The sequence below is a fragment of the Protomyctophum parallelum genome (genome assembly GCF_964188405.1).
Source record: "Protomyctophum parallelum genome assembly, chromosome: 4".
Classification (NCBI taxonomy): domain Eukaryota; kingdom Metazoa; phylum Chordata; class Actinopteri; order Myctophiformes; family Myctophidae; genus Protomyctophum; species Protomyctophum parallelum.
This window is the reverse complement of record NC_139700.1, coordinates 33,424,096-33,442,627: the sequence shown is the minus strand read 5'-3', so window position 1 is coordinate 33,442,627 and position 18,532 is coordinate 33,424,096. Positions and strand designations below refer to the sequence as shown.

The 18,532-nt window shown below is 42.9% G+C and overlaps 1 protein-coding gene across 7 annotated transcripts; it reads right to left on the bottom strand.

The window, feature by feature from the left end:
• Nucleotides 1-7,682: 7,682 nt before the first annotated feature.
• chchd3b (coiled-coil-helix-coiled-coil-helix domain containing 3b) lies at nucleotides 7,683-17,643 on the bottom strand. 7 transcript variants are annotated; one of them, XM_083763818.1, is made up of 10 exons: nucleotides 17,432-17,643; nucleotides 13,108-14,836; nucleotides 12,238-12,882; nucleotides 11,581-11,892; nucleotides 10,730-10,823; nucleotides 10,466-10,646; nucleotides 9,561-9,644; nucleotides 9,353-9,423; nucleotides 9,110-9,245; nucleotides 7,683-8,542 (listed from the first exon to the last, which is right to left on the bottom strand). In XM_083763818.1, the coding sequence occupies exons 1-10, from the start codon at nucleotides 17,510-17,512 to the stop codon at nucleotides 8,522-8,524; spliced, it is 3,354 nt and encodes a 1,117-aa protein (XP_083619944.1). In that variant the 5' UTR covers nucleotides 17,513-17,643; the 3' UTR covers nucleotides 7,683-8,521. The 7 variants fall into 7 exon arrangements, with proteins under 7 accessions (XP_083619944.1, XP_083619946.1, XP_083619941.1 ...); XM_083763820.1 differs by having other exon boundaries at nucleotides 11,581-11,841; nucleotides 12,805-12,882; XM_083763815.1 differs by having other exon boundaries at nucleotides 12,238-14,836.
• Between the last annotated feature and the right edge of the window lie 889 nt (nucleotides 17,644-18,532).

The window sequence follows — 18,532 nt, the reverse complement described above, 5'->3', positions numbered from 1 at the left end:
TATGTTGTGAGCTTGTAGATCTGCTATTTTCAAAGGAATTTTGTACATTGTGAACTTGTGAATTTAGACATTCTAGTACAGGTGTGCCCAGAAGGTAGATTGTGATCTACCAGTAGATCACAAAGGCTGTGCAGATAGATAAAATGCCACTTGAATTAAGGTGACTTGATTGATTGACATCAGCTCGAACCCTAAGTGTTGCACACAAAGTTATAATTTATCTGAAAATACTATACCAATTACATTTCCCCCCTCTATTTCCTATTCCAAGTGTGTTTGTCTTATATGTAACAACAGCACCGTGCAGCTCAGCAGTTGGATAATAATTTTTGGGGTGGGTAGATCTTGTTTAGCTGTTCATTTTAAAAGTATATCTCGAGTCAAAAATGTGAGGGCACCCCTGTTCTAGTAGTTTCCACTTTTGGTACTTTCGATATGAATACTTAGTAGTAGTAATACTGTTTGTTTGTTTGTTTGTTTGTTTGTTGTGCTGGCTTCACATGGTTCTTCGTCCTTGGCTTGTTTGTCACAGGATCTGTGGAGAGGTCGGTTGATCAAGTTACACACAGTTCATCATCCCACTGGTGACCAGGTTCATGTGCCAAATCTGCCCTACAATTTAATTATTCATCTTGAAACTGGAATTGGAAACAACACAGCTGTGAAATGACAAATAAATGCACATTTTGTTGAAAAAAAGAAGAAAAAAAACGTAGCATTATTAAAGTCCTGCAATCTTAGTTCCTACTACATTACAATATGTTTTTTGTGCAAAGTTCACATTTCTGCCTCAGGGTGGTGCTAGAGGAAAGGTCATGATCATTCAAATGTTATGGATTACGTTTGAATGATACCATGATGGGCAGTTGTTGTTTGTTATTCTGTAAATTATTGACTCATTGATTTTCATTGATTCAAAGAGCTAGAAGGCCCCCATTGTGTCCTCATGCCTGCCGGTCTGAAAGAAACAGTCACCATGATGATGACTGGGGCATGGCAGCTGCCACATGAGGAGGTATCCAGAGAAACTGTGATGTGTTACGCAAAGCGCAGTCATCAATTTGTCACTCATCATTCTAGTGACTCTTTGTCCTCTGGCTTCAAGGAAGCTCAGAGTTTATTCTGATCAATGCCGGGAGTGAGTCAGTCAACACAGTTCATCATCAGGCCATGAAGAATAGCAGTCTCTCCATCCATGCTATGGATGGTGATATAATGAAAGCAATCTCTTGTTGTTCCCTTGAGCTTCAGAGGATAGTGCACCGTCTGTGTATGTTTTACCATATCTCATTTGGAGGTTAATATGACTCTGTGTGGCTCCAGGTCAATCGTTGAGTTAATGCTCCCATAGTATGCTGCAGTAAGTTCATACATGGGGCAAACAGAGCAATTATGCTTAATGGCAGAAGCTATAGCCTCATGAATACGCGTATGCATGTGTGTTCTAACGTGACAGATGGAGAAAGACAGAGTGATTGCATGTGGGCAATGTATGGGACCGTGGGACGGGAGACAGTGGGCGAATGTGCTGATGGAGGCGCATTCCAGAAGAGTGGAGTGGCATTAATCGTGTCTTCAGCAGGTTAAATTACGGCACCCTCCTCTCAACAGAAACACAAACTATAGTACACAAACAGAGATAAATTGTGTAGCACTGTATCATGTTCCTATTTAAACTAAATAATGGCCCTAAATAAAGACTTGATGTGAATTTATTTTTTCTTTGCACTCCTTATACACTCCAGGCTAAAGCAGCCAGTAGCTATGGCCGTTTATAGCCCAAGGAGTGTTTTTTTTTGCAAAACTAATGCTTGGAATGGATTCAGCATCATGAAAACCCCCTAGTTTGTCACATGCTACATAAAGCATGATGAAATTTTGGAATATTTTGCCTTCTATAGGTTGCAAAGGTCACATATTATGCCAATTATGAAAATTGCTCAACATAATGCAAGTTAGCATCTGGCAGTTTCTACATGCTGGGGACCCATACTCAACATTTCTAACATAAAACTTTGGTGTACTCAACATGTCCGGGCTCTATGGGCTGGCAACTAGACTACCGGTATATTAGAGACCCAACTTTTACCCCCTTGTGTGACATGGAGGTGGTGCATGTTGTCAGCACGGTTGTTAAGGATATGTTTATGTTTGGGCTCCGTCAGTGAGGTCAGATCAGATGCTTAAGATGGTGTGCTCTGTGTTAGGACACATTCTAAAGGATCCTGTGGATTTCAGAAACACAGTAAGGCTCTGGGCACTGGGCCAGACAAGAGAAACTCATCCCCAGTCCTCTTAAAGTAGGACATTGAAACGTAGCCTCTGTTCCATCCAGTTCCTCATCAGTGTCAACACTTGAGATGGGATGTCACATCACGGCGCCATGACAACAACTCTTCTGTCTTGACTTGCACCAATCACTGGCTATATCCTTGTGGCAGGTCAGTCATAAACATGAAGTTTATTGGCTTCTGTTCTGTATAAAGTCTGCCGGACCAAGCGATATTAAACAACTGCCCATTTTAATATGGACATGCATCCTAAGCCATAGACACAATTGTGCATGAAGAGATGCACACACCAGAGACAACTTTGGAACTTCACGCTGTAATGCCACTTTACCACCCTCCTTTTGATCAGGGACTGTACTGACAAATGGGAGACAACATCGCACACAGGATTTCAATGACAGAATGAGGTTTGCTCGTTCCATGGCTGATGCTATATATATCCCACACATGCTGATGCAGGATGACAACCAGTGGTCACCTGACACTCACATAGTACGCTATACCATCACATAAGGGAAGGGAAACTGAAATGAAGCCAATTCAAGCAAATGTACGTGCAGTAGAGCAGTGGTTCTCAAAGTAGAATCTGGTGACTCCCAGGGCCCCCAGTTTAAACCCTTTAACTCTATTTTATACTAATACATCTATGTGAAACAAATACCCTGTAGATGTTTTCAAAACATTTGTAAATAAAATCTTGAAAAACCTGGCACTTTTCAGTCTTTTCAGATGTGGTTCTGTGGCCAAATACAATTTGGGGTCTTTGTCATGAAAATGTTTGAGAACCACTGCAGTATGTCCATTCGCAAACTAATACAATGGGAGGCTCGAGTGCATATGGAGTGGATGACATGAGGAGAGGAAATCTGTCTACTATTTACCAACAGTAAACTGTGTGTAATAGAGAAAGTATTTTTCTCTCCAAGGCGGAGCAGGAGGTCCTGATGACGGGGAACCTGTGTGCTGAGAGCAGAGTACTGCCTCCTATCCCCACAGAACCTGTGTGCTGAGAGCAGAGTACTGCCTCCTATCCCCACAGAACCTGTGTGCTGAGAGCAGAGTACTGCCTCCTATCCCCACAGAACCTGTGTGCTGAGAGCAGAGTACTGCCTCCTATCCCCACAGAACCTGTGTGCTGAGAGCAGAGTACTGCCTCCTATCCCCACAGAACCAAGAATAATAGGAGCTTGTTGATGCTCTTTTCTTGATCAGGTTTATTTCAATGACCGTGAAACAAGAGAGATTCAGCATGGCTAAAGGCTACAGATGACATGGTCTTCTCAATTCCTACAACATGTTGACACAATGAGCAGAACAATGATAGCTGTTTGGATTAAATGAGGAAATGCCATGCTACGTTGGTGTCAGGTATACAACAATAATTATATATGCATATAACACACACACACACACACACACACACACACACACACACACACACACACACACACACACACACACACACACACACACACACACACACACACACACACACAGAGTAAGTAACGAGTAACAAACAAACACGAGCCTGTGTCTTTCTTTTCACTCACCTTCCATCTTCTCCAACCAAGATGTCTGCATGATTACTGATTCAGTTGCAAGGTGCTCTGCCCATGTGTCCATCTTTCTACTGTATGTCAGTGTGTGGTCCTCAGTCCATCTCTGTGCATGAGCCCACTGAAACACACAAGAGTTATGAGATGGAGCTGGCCAATGAGAGCACAGCCTGCTGCCGCCCTCTGTGTGTGTGTGTATGTGTGTGTGTGTGTGTGTGTGTGTGTGTGTGTGTGTGTGTGTGTGTGTGTGTGTGTGTGTGTGTGTGTGTGTGTCACGCGCACTATCACTCTCTCCGTAAGTGTGAGTCGTTTGTCCACTGTCTGCCACTTTCCAGTCATTATTACACACACACACGCACGCACATGCATACGCACACAAACAAATGTACTAGTCTGTACATGTTTACAGTAAATGCTAGGGACAAACAGTGGAGATGGTCAAAGGTTTTCAAGTCTGGTTTGAAACATTAACATGCCAGACAGGTTGGCACTCACTCGGTGCTTAACCTTTCTTTTTCTGTCTCTCACAATTTACAAATATGCACAGTGAAAGTACACATACACACCCCACCCTGGCAAACATTTCAAACACAACTTTTCCACTCAATCTTTTATTCTTGTACTTGACTGACTCTAAAATGCTCCATTAATTATCAGTGGATAGGATAATTCCATGGTTTCCCTTCTTTGAGTTTCCATAACTAAACTAAACAACAAGTGATTCAAAGAAAACACCAACTTGTTCCTTCTGAGCTAGCCAGGAACTGAGAGAATTGTCGAACAGTATCTGATTATCCACAGTCACACTCGCATGGTGAGTTACTTCCACCATCATCGGACCACAGGAACAGGGAAATTCCCTGGTAGTGAAAGGATGTAATAGGATCAGTGTGTCAACAGCAGGTGAGAGGGCACGACTCACAAAACAGGAATTCCACTCCTGCATTCCATTTATGTGACACGAAATGGAATAATTGTTGCCCCTGTCAAACACAGAGGGATGTTCATCAGTAAAACACGCACATGCACACAAATATACCGTACACAAATTCTCCTACACAAAGCACAAAAAGCCCCCGGCACACCCGCAGCTCAGCACGTGCTTCAGTCTGAGTAACTCCGTTCCTACATGATGAGTCAGCTGACCACATGATGAGTCCCTCCTTCCTTCCCCTTCTTTCATCTGTCCATCACTTTTGGCTCCGTGGGCTGAGTCACATCAACCCCTCACCTCATAACCCTTTACCCAGATCAGCCCCCCCACACCACCAACGTGCCAGCCACGCTTATCCCCACCATTCACGTTCTTCACAGTACCTACAGTAAGAGGAGCCCACCGACAATTATCCAGTGAGACAACGCAGCATCCATACACACACAGCATCCATAGACCTGACGGTTCTCTCTCTCCTTCTCCTCGGTGCCTCTGTCCCTTCCCTCAACCTCCATGTCCAGCCACAGCATTGCATGGAATGCCTCTCTGGACACCCTCAGTTCCACAGCTTGCCCCTGCCCGCCAGCCGACATCCTTACCATTCTGCCATCCCATAATCCACACCAGCTGCTCTATCTGGCATCAGAAAACACTTTCCCTTCTCTTTCAGTAGCTGTCATTCTCCTTCCATCTCTCTCTCTCTCTCTCTCTCTTTCTGGAACACAAAGGGCAGGTATACGCTCCTGTATTTTAACATCAGTTGTGGTATTTAGTACCATCAAGTACCAAATACCATCAAATGGTACTTTGAGAGCCAAATATTTTCTGAGGTGGTACTTAAGTATAAAAAGGTTGGGAACCAATGGCCTAGAGTAGACAATCAACATACAGAGCTATGCAACATGTGTTTCATGACAGAGTTGTTTCACTGACATGACCCTGCCTGCTCGACAGTTTCAATTAGCAACTGTTTTAATCAATAATTTACAGCCTTCAGCATAAAACCATGAGTGAAACATGTGTTTTACAAAAGTCGGCCTCCTGGTGGCACTATAAAAGGCAGATGTGAAAAATGCAGATCAAAGGTTTGTCCTTGGCCTCTAGGGAGTGTGGAAAAAAAATGGCCTAGATATTGGCACTACTTTTGAATGACAGTCCATCAATACATGTATACATCCAAAGTTAATATTATTCATCCATCAACAATGAATTTAAGAATGTATCCCTGTGTAAACACTCAACAGTGATATTTAATTCATATATACCAAATATGGTCTGTCAGTGTCAACAGACCTTCAACACTATCTGCATGAATACGGACAATCTATCAACATTCAAGATTGCAAGTGAACCAGAGTCCATGCAGGAGTCTGTGATTAAAAGCCATTAACAGACAGTGCCGGTCTTAAAGTTCTCATATGGCTGGGTCAAGTTTGGTTGTGGAGCCAGATGGCTCCTGGATAAAAAGGACTATATCCAAGTCACTTCATGGAGTCTGTGGCGAATGTTGTCCTCATAGCTAGGTAATATAGAAATGTTACATTTAAGCTCAGAATAATCTAAATAACTTCAACTGCCCACATTTAATCAATATACTGAACAAGAACATACATGCAGAACAGCAGTCTTGTAGGCCTACCATTCAATTCACAATAGTTTTGTAGAAAACATTTAGATACCCAGAGATAATTACATTAATGGCAACTTGGCAAGTGAAAGAGGAATACTTTCCCCATTAATATAGTCCGGCAGCCGACAGGCTTCTTTTGTTTAAAGTGGGAAATTAGTATTGGGCAATCTTTTCGTAGGGGTTTCTTGTGACCCTACCATTAACATCCTATGGCAGGCAAAAATGTCAAATTTCCCTTTTGTTTTAAGTAGCATGTGACATGTCAAACTAGGGTTTTTTCATGATTCTGAATCCATTCCAAGCATTAGTTTTGCACAAAATACACTCCTTGGGCTAAAAGCAGCCATAGCCACTTGCCCAAATGTGCCCAAAATGTGCTGACCTCATCACATTTGTCATGATGTCTATGGTGAGTTTGAGGGGAAGCAGTTTCTTGGGTCACCTCCACCGAGGGACCAACTATGACCTATAAGTTCATGATGCGATCCTGTCTGTGACCTGTTATGAATGTGAGAATGCATTTGGTGAAAAGATCCTTCCTTGACCTACTGCGAGTGTGCAAAGTTCTGTCACACACCGTTCATTTGGTGGGTGACATGTCCAGACTTTCAGGGACCTTCACGGCGACATGTCTGGAGAGATGTCCGCAAATGTTGCAGCAAGTCGGAAAAGGGGCGACTTTCCGGTTACCATTCTGAATATATCGGCATCAGCTGACGACCTGCCGTTTGAATGAAATCTTTATGACCGACACTTATGTGGGGAAAAAACAAACATGCCATTTACGAGCAAAGATCCACAGGTGTCGCGCTTCACAATGACAGCAAATATTCACCAGATCCATCACAGTAGCCTTACTAGCCTACACTGAGATGCCCGTTTTTGTTTTTGGTTCGGAAACTTGTCTACCATCAATCTAAAACACTACAAGTATACTTACATGGTAGCAGAATGTGTCGACCTCCATGGAAACATTGGAAAGTCCATTTACGTCCAAATAGTGAATGCCTGGTAAAGTACGGTCGTGGTAGAATTTCAACAACCCGGCCATAGGCTACTCTTTGTCCTAGGAAACAGAACCAACTAATAAATTACCAATTTTGCTAAACTGGCTGGCTACATAATGCATTCTTTGCAGCGCGCAGTTATTGCTCTTTATTTCCTAGCAGCATAATTGTTTGATGACACAAGTCACACAAACAATATCTTTCTTATAAATCATCATTTGCTCAAAATCCACAAGAGGGCAGTATCCACAAAGCAGTGAAATGTCATGTTTTTGCAACATTTATTGAGAACATCATAATTTTACTTTAAAACGTCACATTAAAGTGCCTCACTTTACTTATTCAGAATACACTAGCATTATGCACGTGCTTTAAATCCCACAATTCTTTATGCAGTGGATTTCTTTTCTTATTTTCTGATTTGTCAAGATATGTTAATAGCATTAAGGCAATGGTGCATATCAATCTATTACACCACATCTCAGTGCATACAATTGTCACACTACTACCCCAGCTGAAATCCTACAGTTGAACATGGAAATAAAATACTTCTGAAAATGTCTTGTTTTTCATTGTTGGAAAACAGATGTACGTGAGCAAAAGGAATGATCCATCTTTCATTATAGCTGTAGCATAGTGTCAATTTGTCTATTATGAACCAGTCCCAAGAACAAAACATGGTCACTATATCAAACACGCCAGACTAAAGCCCAAGTTAAGCCTATTTTGTACAACATTGTCGCTTGCCGAAAAGACGTGGCATAATTACCACTGAAGATTCAGTTATTTCTGGCAAGCGACACGGCCATGTGATGATTATGCTATATGGTTCGGGGACAAAATGTAATTCGGCGAGTGACGGCACGACACTGAAGCATAAAACAGGCTCACTTCTAATGCCGGTCGTCCAGATTTCTGTAAAATTATGAGGTAGATGCTGTTGCAATTCCCTCTCTGGTACCTGTGGGCTTTTGTCTCTGGTTTGGACTGTTAGTTAATCTTTAAGTGTGTTTGGTGAATGCCGCCCGTCTCCTTTCCTTTGGTGTTGGACTGCAGTAATGGCATCAGCGAGTTATTAAGGCAGTTGTCCACAGATGATCATATTAGCCTCCAGTGCTCGTCTTCTGGGAGAAGTAAAGGGCAGGATTAAAAGATGTTAAACAGTAGATGTATTGTAGTAAATAGTACAGAAAGCATAATGTGGCATGCCTGATTTATAAAAGATCTGTTCCTTTCGGTGTGCTGAGTATAAGGGGCTCTGTCCACAGAAAGTGTTATTGGAGCTGCTACCTGCTAGCGCCTTTCTGTCATGCATTTTCAATGGTAAAGACCTGCCGGAGCGCTCCTCTTCCCAGCACCGAGCATAGTGTTTCAGAGCTCTGGGAGTACCACTCAACAATGTCATGTTTGATACTTCTGGAGGTGTCTGACAACCCGGTTATTTGGGACATTACATTGAATAGTTAACACAACTATGACAACAAGTCCATGTTTCCCGTCGTTTCAGCTATAGGTTATCTGTGCCAATAACGCAGATGATGAGACATCCAAGCACCGCAGCGGTTGACAGATTTTAATGTTGTCTTGTCAGCGTCAATAAATGATAGATGCAAGCACTTCTCCACCCATAAAACCCTTTCTGTGGACAGTGACACAGCCACTAGATTAGGCATAATGGTATTTAGTCCTACTTTTTTGGCGTTGTCCACACACTGCATGTAGGCAGAGGCAATCCCGGAGCAGGACAGGGTGTGGCCTGCATTCTCCTTAAAGCATTTCAAGATCTGACTCTGCAGGTCACCACATACTGGAGTGATGTTGTACCGCCTGGGAGGAGAAACATTAAACATAATGGTGGTGTTAATGCTGGAAAATACCATGCTGCAATCAGACATTTTTGAAGAGTGTACGTTGGGAATGGCATTCAAACTCACGCAAAACGGCCATGTGCGTCCTCTTTGCCCTTCTGGAAGCTCTCAGCTGTAACTTTATAAAACTGAGCACTCTGTGTCAAACAAAAGCATATCAGAATATCAACAACAAAACGAATAGAATAGCGAAGTCTGACGGTTCAAGTGATTCAAGGAATATACTGTACAGGAAAGTGACGTGTCAATATACACCATGATGAAATTGGGATACCTTTGCTTCAAGTTTAGCCACATGGTCCTTAAAGAAGGCAGCCTGTTTTGCCAATTCTTTCTCTTTCTCATCCAGCTTATGGGCCTGAAGGAGGAAATACAACACCACACTGTTACCTACATCTGTAAATGTCAATGAGACAGATAGACATTTATTGATCCCCATGGGGAAATTCAGGACAATGACAGCCATGATGATGATGACGACATCCGCATAATGTAGCTCTAACAACCAATACATAGTAATGACTGACAAGATGAGATAACATGCGGCAAGAAAAACAGGTGGGTTACAGTGTTCTTTTTTAGTGTACAGTGGAATTGCCTGGAAAGATGAAACAAAGTGAAAAAGAATGCCATGCATCTAGGAGTTCTCGTATCTTACCTTCAGCTCCAACCACTGAAACAAGGCCAGAAGACAAGACAGGGGAGGTGCAGTAAGACATGGAGAGAATTCTGTGTTTACAGTTGGATTATGAGAAATTCTAAACCACAACAACACTCTGTCAGAAAACGTGCAAGCACTGGGGCAGAAAGCAGCCCTTAACTGACTAATATCCAGTCAGTCCAGTAAACTGCGTAGAGAAGCCAAGCTGATTAGAAGTAACAGTCAAACATACAGAGCCAAACTCAAAGAAGAAACTCAAGCCGATTTAACATGCAAGAAACATCATCAGCAACAGTCTCTTTTGCCACTCTATGCAGCCTACATGAACAATGGCACTCTACAATGCGATAGCCTTTGGACCTACCAGTCAATAGTAAAACCAAGTAATATAAAATACAGCCATACGCATGATTTTAATTATAAATTAAATTATTTTAGTTATTACAGGGTAATAACATTAACAGCATAATAGTAGTAAATTGATAAATAACCATCATTGCCATGCTTGTTGTTCTTACATATAGCTGGGCCATGAGTCTCGCGTCCTCTGTGTTCATGTGCTCCGTCATGAGGGATTCTTTCAGGTTCTCCATGTATACTGCCTTCTCCTCAGCCAGCGTCTTCTTTACCTCCTCCTCAACCAGGGCCTTGGCTTCTGCTTTCGCATGAGCTAGGGCCAGGGCCTTCATCTCCTCTAACCTGCACACAAAATGCAAACACAGAGGCACATGAAGACACAGATATGACATGAGTCCTTCTAATTAGAATAATAAGATGCTTACTCTTTCATAAGCTCCTGCTTCTTTTGGCTGATCTCCAGCTCCAGACCATTCTGCAGCTCCTCTTCGATATTCCTCCTCAGCATGGCTTCATCCACTGCAGCAGAAGATGCCACCACACATCATGTCAATAAAGATCTTTTTGTGTAAATGTCTAACAATCTTCTCATAGCCTCTTAATCACATGAACTCTAGCTTCCCTATTTTAGGCATGTCATAAATAGGCCAACATTTACTAAGAATATCTGTTTTACAAGCTCAATACATGCCACAACGCGGTGTGAGCTATAGATCTATTTTCAAAGACGAGATTTGGTGCAGGGGAAAAAAAGAGGGGACCAAAAATAAAACAGTCAACTAAGTGGTTAATCTATTCTGCATGTCTGAATATTCAACCGTTACCTGGCATGCACATCTTGGAAATGAAAGAAATTTGTTCTTAGGGCACCTGTTCGGGGGGGGGGGGGGGGGGGGGGACGACTGGGACTGGGACTAGCCGGTACCTCCACATGCGTTAACGCCCCCTAGTGAGACCCTTCACTGTCACGTGAAAAGAAGATGGTGGCTTGACGGCCCGGGTATCGGAGGAGACTCGAGGCTATCTTCACCCTCCCAATGACTTATTGTGGGGGTTAGCAGAGATTGAGTAGGCCTACTCGTAGAGAGGCTGGGGAAAATAAGAAGGGATTGCCTTACTTATCAAATTGGAAGGGGAGAAAATGTTTTTTTTTGTCTGGGAGGGTATGGGTTGCTCAACAACATTGTATTTTAATTATTTACCTGCCTCTGAGATTTCCGTCATTGAAAATGTTTCAATAAAAATATTTTGAAAAGAAGAATAAATGTGTTCTTACCTGGTGCAGGTGGGGGTGGTGGGCTCATCATGACTTCTTCATCAAAGACAGGGGGAGGGAGGATCACAATAGGCTCCAAAGCTGGCGGATTTGGAGGGGTGAATATTGGCTCCTCAGAGGGCTCCGTAACAGGTGGATAAGTGGATAGAATGACCACTTCCATGGAGTGACAGGGTGGAGGCAGCAGCGCAAACGGCTCTTCGGTAATGTGCTCTCGTGCAGGTGTGGAAGAAAGGGGAGGTGATGGTGGTGATGCATGCTCTACAGGAGGTGGAAGAACAGGAGGAGATGAAGGTACAACAGACACAGGCTCTGTGAGTGGAGGAGAGGGGCAGGACAATGATTCAGCAGGACAAAATGGATCTATGGTGTGAAATGGAGTAGTAAGCTCAACTGGAGTACTCTCAACTGATATAGGGACAGCTACAGGCTCAATAGAAATAGTCTCAACTGGTGTAGTTGCTACAGGCTCAACATAAATAGTCTTAACTGCAGAGAGTAAAGCTACTAGCTCAGCATAAATGGTCTCAACTCGACTAGGTAGAACTACTGGCTCAACAGAAAGAGTCTCAGGTGGACTAGGTAGAGCTACTGACTCAACGGAAATAGTCTCAACTGGCGTAGCAAGAGCCATAGACTCAGTAGAAATAGTCTCACCTGGAGAAGGTAGAGCGACTGGCTCAGTAGAAACAGTCTCGGCGACTGGTGTAGGTAGAGCGACTGGCTTAGCAGAAACAGTCTCAACGACTGGTGTAGGCAGAGCGACTGGCTTAGCAGAAACACTCTCTGCGACTGGTGTAGGTAGAGCGACTGGCTTAGCAGAAACAGTCTCTAGGACTGGTGTAGGTAGAGCGACTGGCTTAGCAGAAACAGTCTCAACGACTGGTGTAGGTAGAGCTACAGGCTTAGCAGAAACAGTCTCAACGACTGGTGTAGGTAGAGCTACAGGCTTAGCAGAAACAGTCTCAACGACTGGTGTAGGTAGAGCTACAGGCTTAGCAGAAACAGTCTCAACGACTGGTGTAGGTAGAGCTACAGGCTTAGCAGAAACAGTCTCAACGACTGGTGTAGGTAGAGCGACTGGCTTAGCAGAAACAGTCTCTGCGACTGGTGTAGGTAGAGCTATAGGCTTAGCAGAAACAGTCTCTGCGACTGGTGTAGGTAGAGCGACTGGCTTAGCAGAAACAGTCTCTGTGACTGGTGGATGTAGCACTACAGGCTTACCAGAAACAGTGTCTGCGACTGGTGTAGGTAGAGCTACAGGCTTAGCAGAAACAGTCTCTGCGACTGGTGTAGGTAGATCTACAGGCTTAACAGAAACAGTTTCAACGACTGGTGTATGTAGAGCGATTGGCTTAGCAGAAACAGTCTCAACGACTGGTGGATGTAGAGCTACAGGCTCATCCGAAACAGTCTCGACTGGTGTAGAGGTAACTACAGGCTCAATGGTAGCTACCTCAACTGGAGTAATTTGAGGTATTTCACTTCTAAGCTCAGAATATGTGGTGGGAAGTGTAACAGACTCACCAGGGGTAGATAGACCCGTTTGCACAGGTGAAGGGGTTGGAAGGATTTTAGCTTCAACTGGTGCAACCATTTCAGCACATTCAACAGAGGGCGCTGTGACAGCAGGTGCAGTGGAAGCAGTTTGATCAATTTCAACAGGAACGGCTAGAACTATAGGATCTACAGGTGTAGCTAAAACGACAGGCTCTGGAGATGTGGGTAACAATTCAGGCTCTGAAGGTGGAGCCAGGACTATTGACTCAGCAGGTGGGGGAAACACAATGAGTTCAATTAGTGCTGATTTTACTTCGGACTCCCTGGTAATTGGTTTAATAGCTGGGTCAGTGGCTGGGGAGAGGACAACAGGCTCACTCACAGGGGGTAGAACTTCAAGCTCTGAAGGTGGAGGAGTCGGGACTATTGATTCAGCAGGTGGGGGCAACACAATGGTTTCAACAGGTGCTAATGTAACTACAGGCTCCTTTGTTGAGGGACTACCATAGATAATTGCTTCAATAGCAGACTCAGTGGCTGCGGAGAGAACCACAGGCTCATCCAGAACCAGGACTATTGACTCAGCCAGTGGGGGCAACACAATGGGTTCAACTGGTGCCGATTTAACTTCAGACTCCCCGGTTGAGGTTAAACCAAAGATAATTGGTTCAATAGCCGGCTCAGTGGCTGGAGAGATGACCACAGGAACAACCACTGTGGGTACAACTTCAGGCTCTGAATGTGGTGGAGCCAGGACTTTTGACTCAGCCGGTGGGGGAAACACAATGGGTTCAACTGGTGCCGAATTAACTTCGGACTCCCCGGTTGAGGCTAAACCAATGGTAATTGGTGTAATAGCTGGCTCAGTGGCTGGGGAGAGGACAACAGACTCAATCACAGGGGGTAGACCTTCAAGCTCTGAAGGTGGAGGAGTCGTGACTATTGACTCAGCAAGTGGGGGCAACACAATGGGTTCAACATGGCATGAAGTAACAGGCTCCACTGTTGAGATACTACCAAAAATAATTGGTTCGATAGGTGGCTCAGTGGCTGGGGAGAGGACCACAGGATCAACCACTGTGGGTACAACTTCAGACTCTGAAGGTGGAGCCAGGACTATTGACTCAGCAGGTGGTGGGGGAAACACAATGGGTTCAACAGGGCATGAAGTAACTACAGGCTCCACTGCTGGGGGAACAGTCAGCAGGACTTCTGGCTCTACATGCGGTTGTAGTATTGGTTGAACAGGTGTGGGTTGCTGAGCCAGAGAAGGCAGGCAAACAATGGGCTCCTCTACAGGGGGAGGAGGAGCTGTGGGCTCCTCCTTTCTTTCAACAGGCACAGGTGGAGCCATATAGACAGAGTCCAGAAGTGGGACAATCGTTTCAACTTCAGGAGGTTTGGATGGAGCTTCAGGCTCAACAGATGGAGGAGGGGGTGTGGCTGTGACAACGGGTTCTGCGAGAGGTGGTGAACTTGGCTCTACAGGTGAAGGGAGAACTGTGGATTCCACCAAAGAAGGTGGAGGGGAATGAAACTTAACAGGTGGAGGGGGGGCAAGTTGTAGAGGTTGAGAAGGTACAGGTGTAGAGGAAGGTGGGGTGAAGAAAGCAGGAGGGTGTTCCAGAAGTGACAGTGAGTGTTCAACATTGGGGGTAGTAATTATGAGTGGTTCTGGTTCAGATGCAGTTCCAGATGGTTGAGGTTTCCCAACAGTTGAAGGCTGTTTCATGCGGTTGACAACTCTATCCGACAGCTGTGGAAATGAAAAGTCTTTAGATCAGTATCAGGGCATATTTGTTCAAACAGGGCATATTTATTCAAAGCATTAAAAGGTGCTGTGTAAATGATCTTTTCTGGTAAAAGAAAAAACAATATGACGTCTTACGTCATCATTTAGTGCCCTGGCAAACGATTTACGTCATAGGTGCTCTAAACAAACATTAAAAAGCACTCTTATCATCATACATCATCATGACTAGGGATGTCCCGATACACTTTTTTCATTCCCGATCCGATCCCGATACCACAATTTCTGTGTTAGCCGATACCGAATACCGATACTAGAGAATAATATTTATAATAAAAAAATAAAATTACTTATTTTATCTGGTGTTGTTAATAGCAGACTCCTCACTCAAAGGTGCACTTGCTGTTTGGGCAACTCGAAAGCAAACTCCACATTTTTTATTTACCTGCCATAGTGTCAACCCCTTACCCCTGTGTTGGATCGATGGTTAGACTGGCATATTCGCCGATACCGATATGACCCGATCAGGGTCGATATAGATACTTTTCCGATACCGATACAGTATCGGGACATCTCTAATCATGACGTAAAATAGACACTATGTCTATTTGCTCAGACACTATGACGTAAAATTCTCCATTCATTGGAATTTAATGTTTGTGTAGGACAAAGTTTGTTGACAGACACCAAAAGCTGGATATAGGAGGGACTAGCGTCTAGCGCCCCTCAAAAATACCATAGACGTGGCTGCCATTATGTGATGTAATCTTCAAAAGCCATGCGCCCCTCAAAAAAGTGTATTATTAAACAGTTGAAGCATTGAGGGGTCTCTCTTGCTTCATCTGTGACCTCCACCTCTGCTTTCCACCTTCCCAAAGACAGCCCATTCATCCTCTAAGTCCTCTCTAATTATATTAAATAACGTCAAAATCACCAACATTGCAGCTGTAGGGAAAGCTTGAATTATCTTTGTTTAATAAAAATCCACCATAGACATGTTATGAGCTACTTCCTGTCAAGAAATTCCTTGCAGATGATCAGAGTATGGAAGCGTTCGTTATCAGTAAAGCAACTTCCTGCTGCACTATGTGCACATTCAAAACAGGTGGTACGCATGGGCTGTTGAGTGATATTCAATGAGCGCTTCCAAACACTTCGAAAAATCACATGCAAAGAATGTCTTGACAGGAAGTAGCTCATAAAAAAAAATCTACGGTGGATTTTTATGAAACAAACACTTTACAGATTGAAAGAGGATAATTCAAGCTTTCCCTACAGCTGAAATGTTGGAAATATTTATTAACAGTTTGCACAACTTTGCAGAATTACGGTACATTTCAAGCACAAATCTATACAAAGACTGTTAACTGTGAGTGGACGTTGTTTAATATAATTAGATAGGACTTTTCTGTTTGGATGAATGGGCTGTCTATGGGAAGTATCACCTTGCTGGCAAGTATCTTATCAAAAATGTAAAGATTGCAACTTTCACCAGCATCATCCTACAGATGTCTGTAGTTCCAATGGTCTGAAAAAAAAAAAGAATCCATGGTTAAAACAACCTTTTTCCTTTTTAATGTCTTACTTATTATTTTTGCCAACTTGAGGTTAATTAGTAATGTTGGCACGTTCCTGATTGGGAAAGTGCATGCTTAATATAGAGTTGCGTTTCCAATCAGGAACGTGCCTCCAGGTTTGACGGTTTCGCCTCAACCAAAACTTAACGATAGGTGACCCTATAGTCCCGGAGCTAGCAACAGAGGTCACAGACTGGGCTAGGGTCTCTCTCCAGCTCTTTAGCAAACAGAAAATACATTTTCAGATGTTAAATAATGTCAAATATAATTTATCAGCTTCCAGTTCCGTTTTTTCATTCCTGGCTTCCATTTTCATGTGTTTATCCATGTATTCTATATGAGGTCTCTCTCCTCATTGCAGTTAAATTGGTGGTATCCCAACCTGAAAGGGAATTTTCTGTTTACTAAAGAGCTGGAGAGATGTGGAGTCCACGCCCCCTTGTGGCCTCCACATTTCCCCAGCTCTTTAGTAAACAGAGAAACGAGAAAATACATTTTCAGGTCAGTCAGTTATCAGGATACCAACTCCATCCAAGATAAATAAGTCATACATGGCTCTATGGAATAGAGCTGATTAAGAAATATTTTATGTAGCCTATATAAATTACTGCACCTTTAAAATGAGGTGTAACATGTAATATAAGTTGTCATTCTTGTGTCAAGTGTCAACAAGCCCATACCCCCTGCCCACATGCACTTTGGTCTCTATATTTAGCTATATAAGAGAGCCTCCCATGAGCAGTACTCAATCTCATACAGTTCTTCACGTTATGCCGTTGGCAGAAACTGCCACATTCAAGAAGAAATTGGGCAGATCACCCTGGACTTAAGATTTGCCTTATTTATCTGAAACGACGCTGAATAGGCTACAATTGCTTGTACTGTTCAGCAAAGACACAATTATATCAAAACATACAGTAATATTTGTACAATAACGAACGAATCGATTAGCCTATTTTGCAGCCATTAGGATGTGTATGAATTATAATATTTTATAGATCCAATAATTTCTCAGTGAACTCACCTTAATGCCCTTCACAAAAGTAACTTCGCCGCCTTTATCATCGTCTTCGTAAGGCATGTGGCTTGGGCTGTTACCCCCCATTTCAAACCCCAAATGTCACAACTGTATGTAAGCAAATATATATTGTTGTCCTTATGTCGATTTGATTCGTTTTACACACTAACGTCCACAGCCAGGCAAAGTAACACGCCAGCCAGTCCCAAATGCCTGCCTGCTGCCTGCATGCATGCAGAAAGTGCCCTTCCCACTCCAGAAACCAATAAGAATCACCTTCATTGGGTGAGAGAAAGAAGGGACTGAACAAGACCTCTCTTAATTGGTTGCATTAAGAAAGTCGTGACGTAATGAACATTGTGTTCCTTTAGGACGGTAATAGTCGTGTAATAATGTTCAGTAGTTCCATTGTTATTGCTCAAAATCAAATACATTCCTATTGTTATCATTCTTTTTCGGTCGTTTCGGCCATTAAAAGTCGGTGTGTGTCTTTTGTAACTATTGGAATCATAGACTGTAAAGAGATTGGAATATATAAGGAAGCACTTATGTTCGCAGACACATGCAATTTAGCCCATAGGTGGCGCTACGCCACTGTCTCCTCCAATTTCACTCACATTTTACCTTTCTGAGCAAGTGCCTTGTATTTTGTCAGTATTTCTTAAGTTATAAGTAAAATATAATTATATTATATATCATTTTTTACGTTCCTTTTTGGTGTGTGACAATAAAGAAATGGAAATGTGAGTACTTTGTCCGCCATTTATTACATTTTTGGATGTGCTACCTTTTTGGAATTTTTAAATTCCTTTTTTAACAGACGTTAGAGCATCTTCAAAAGACCACCATGATTAGGCTCAGACAGCCATTGGTCAAATTTGAAATTAGCTAAAAGAGATAAGTCAAGTAGTAAAGGCTAATGGTGAAAATAGAATTTGCATAAAGTATGTTTTAAGCTACTGTTGAATTGCCATTGCTATTATTCTAAAGCGAATGTTCTAAGTCAAAAAGCCTTTGCTTTGCTTATGTTTCTTATAATTATTTGGGTTAACGGTAGATTAGTTAAGTGTGTATGTATATGCAATAAGCTAAAACTTAAAAGGGCAG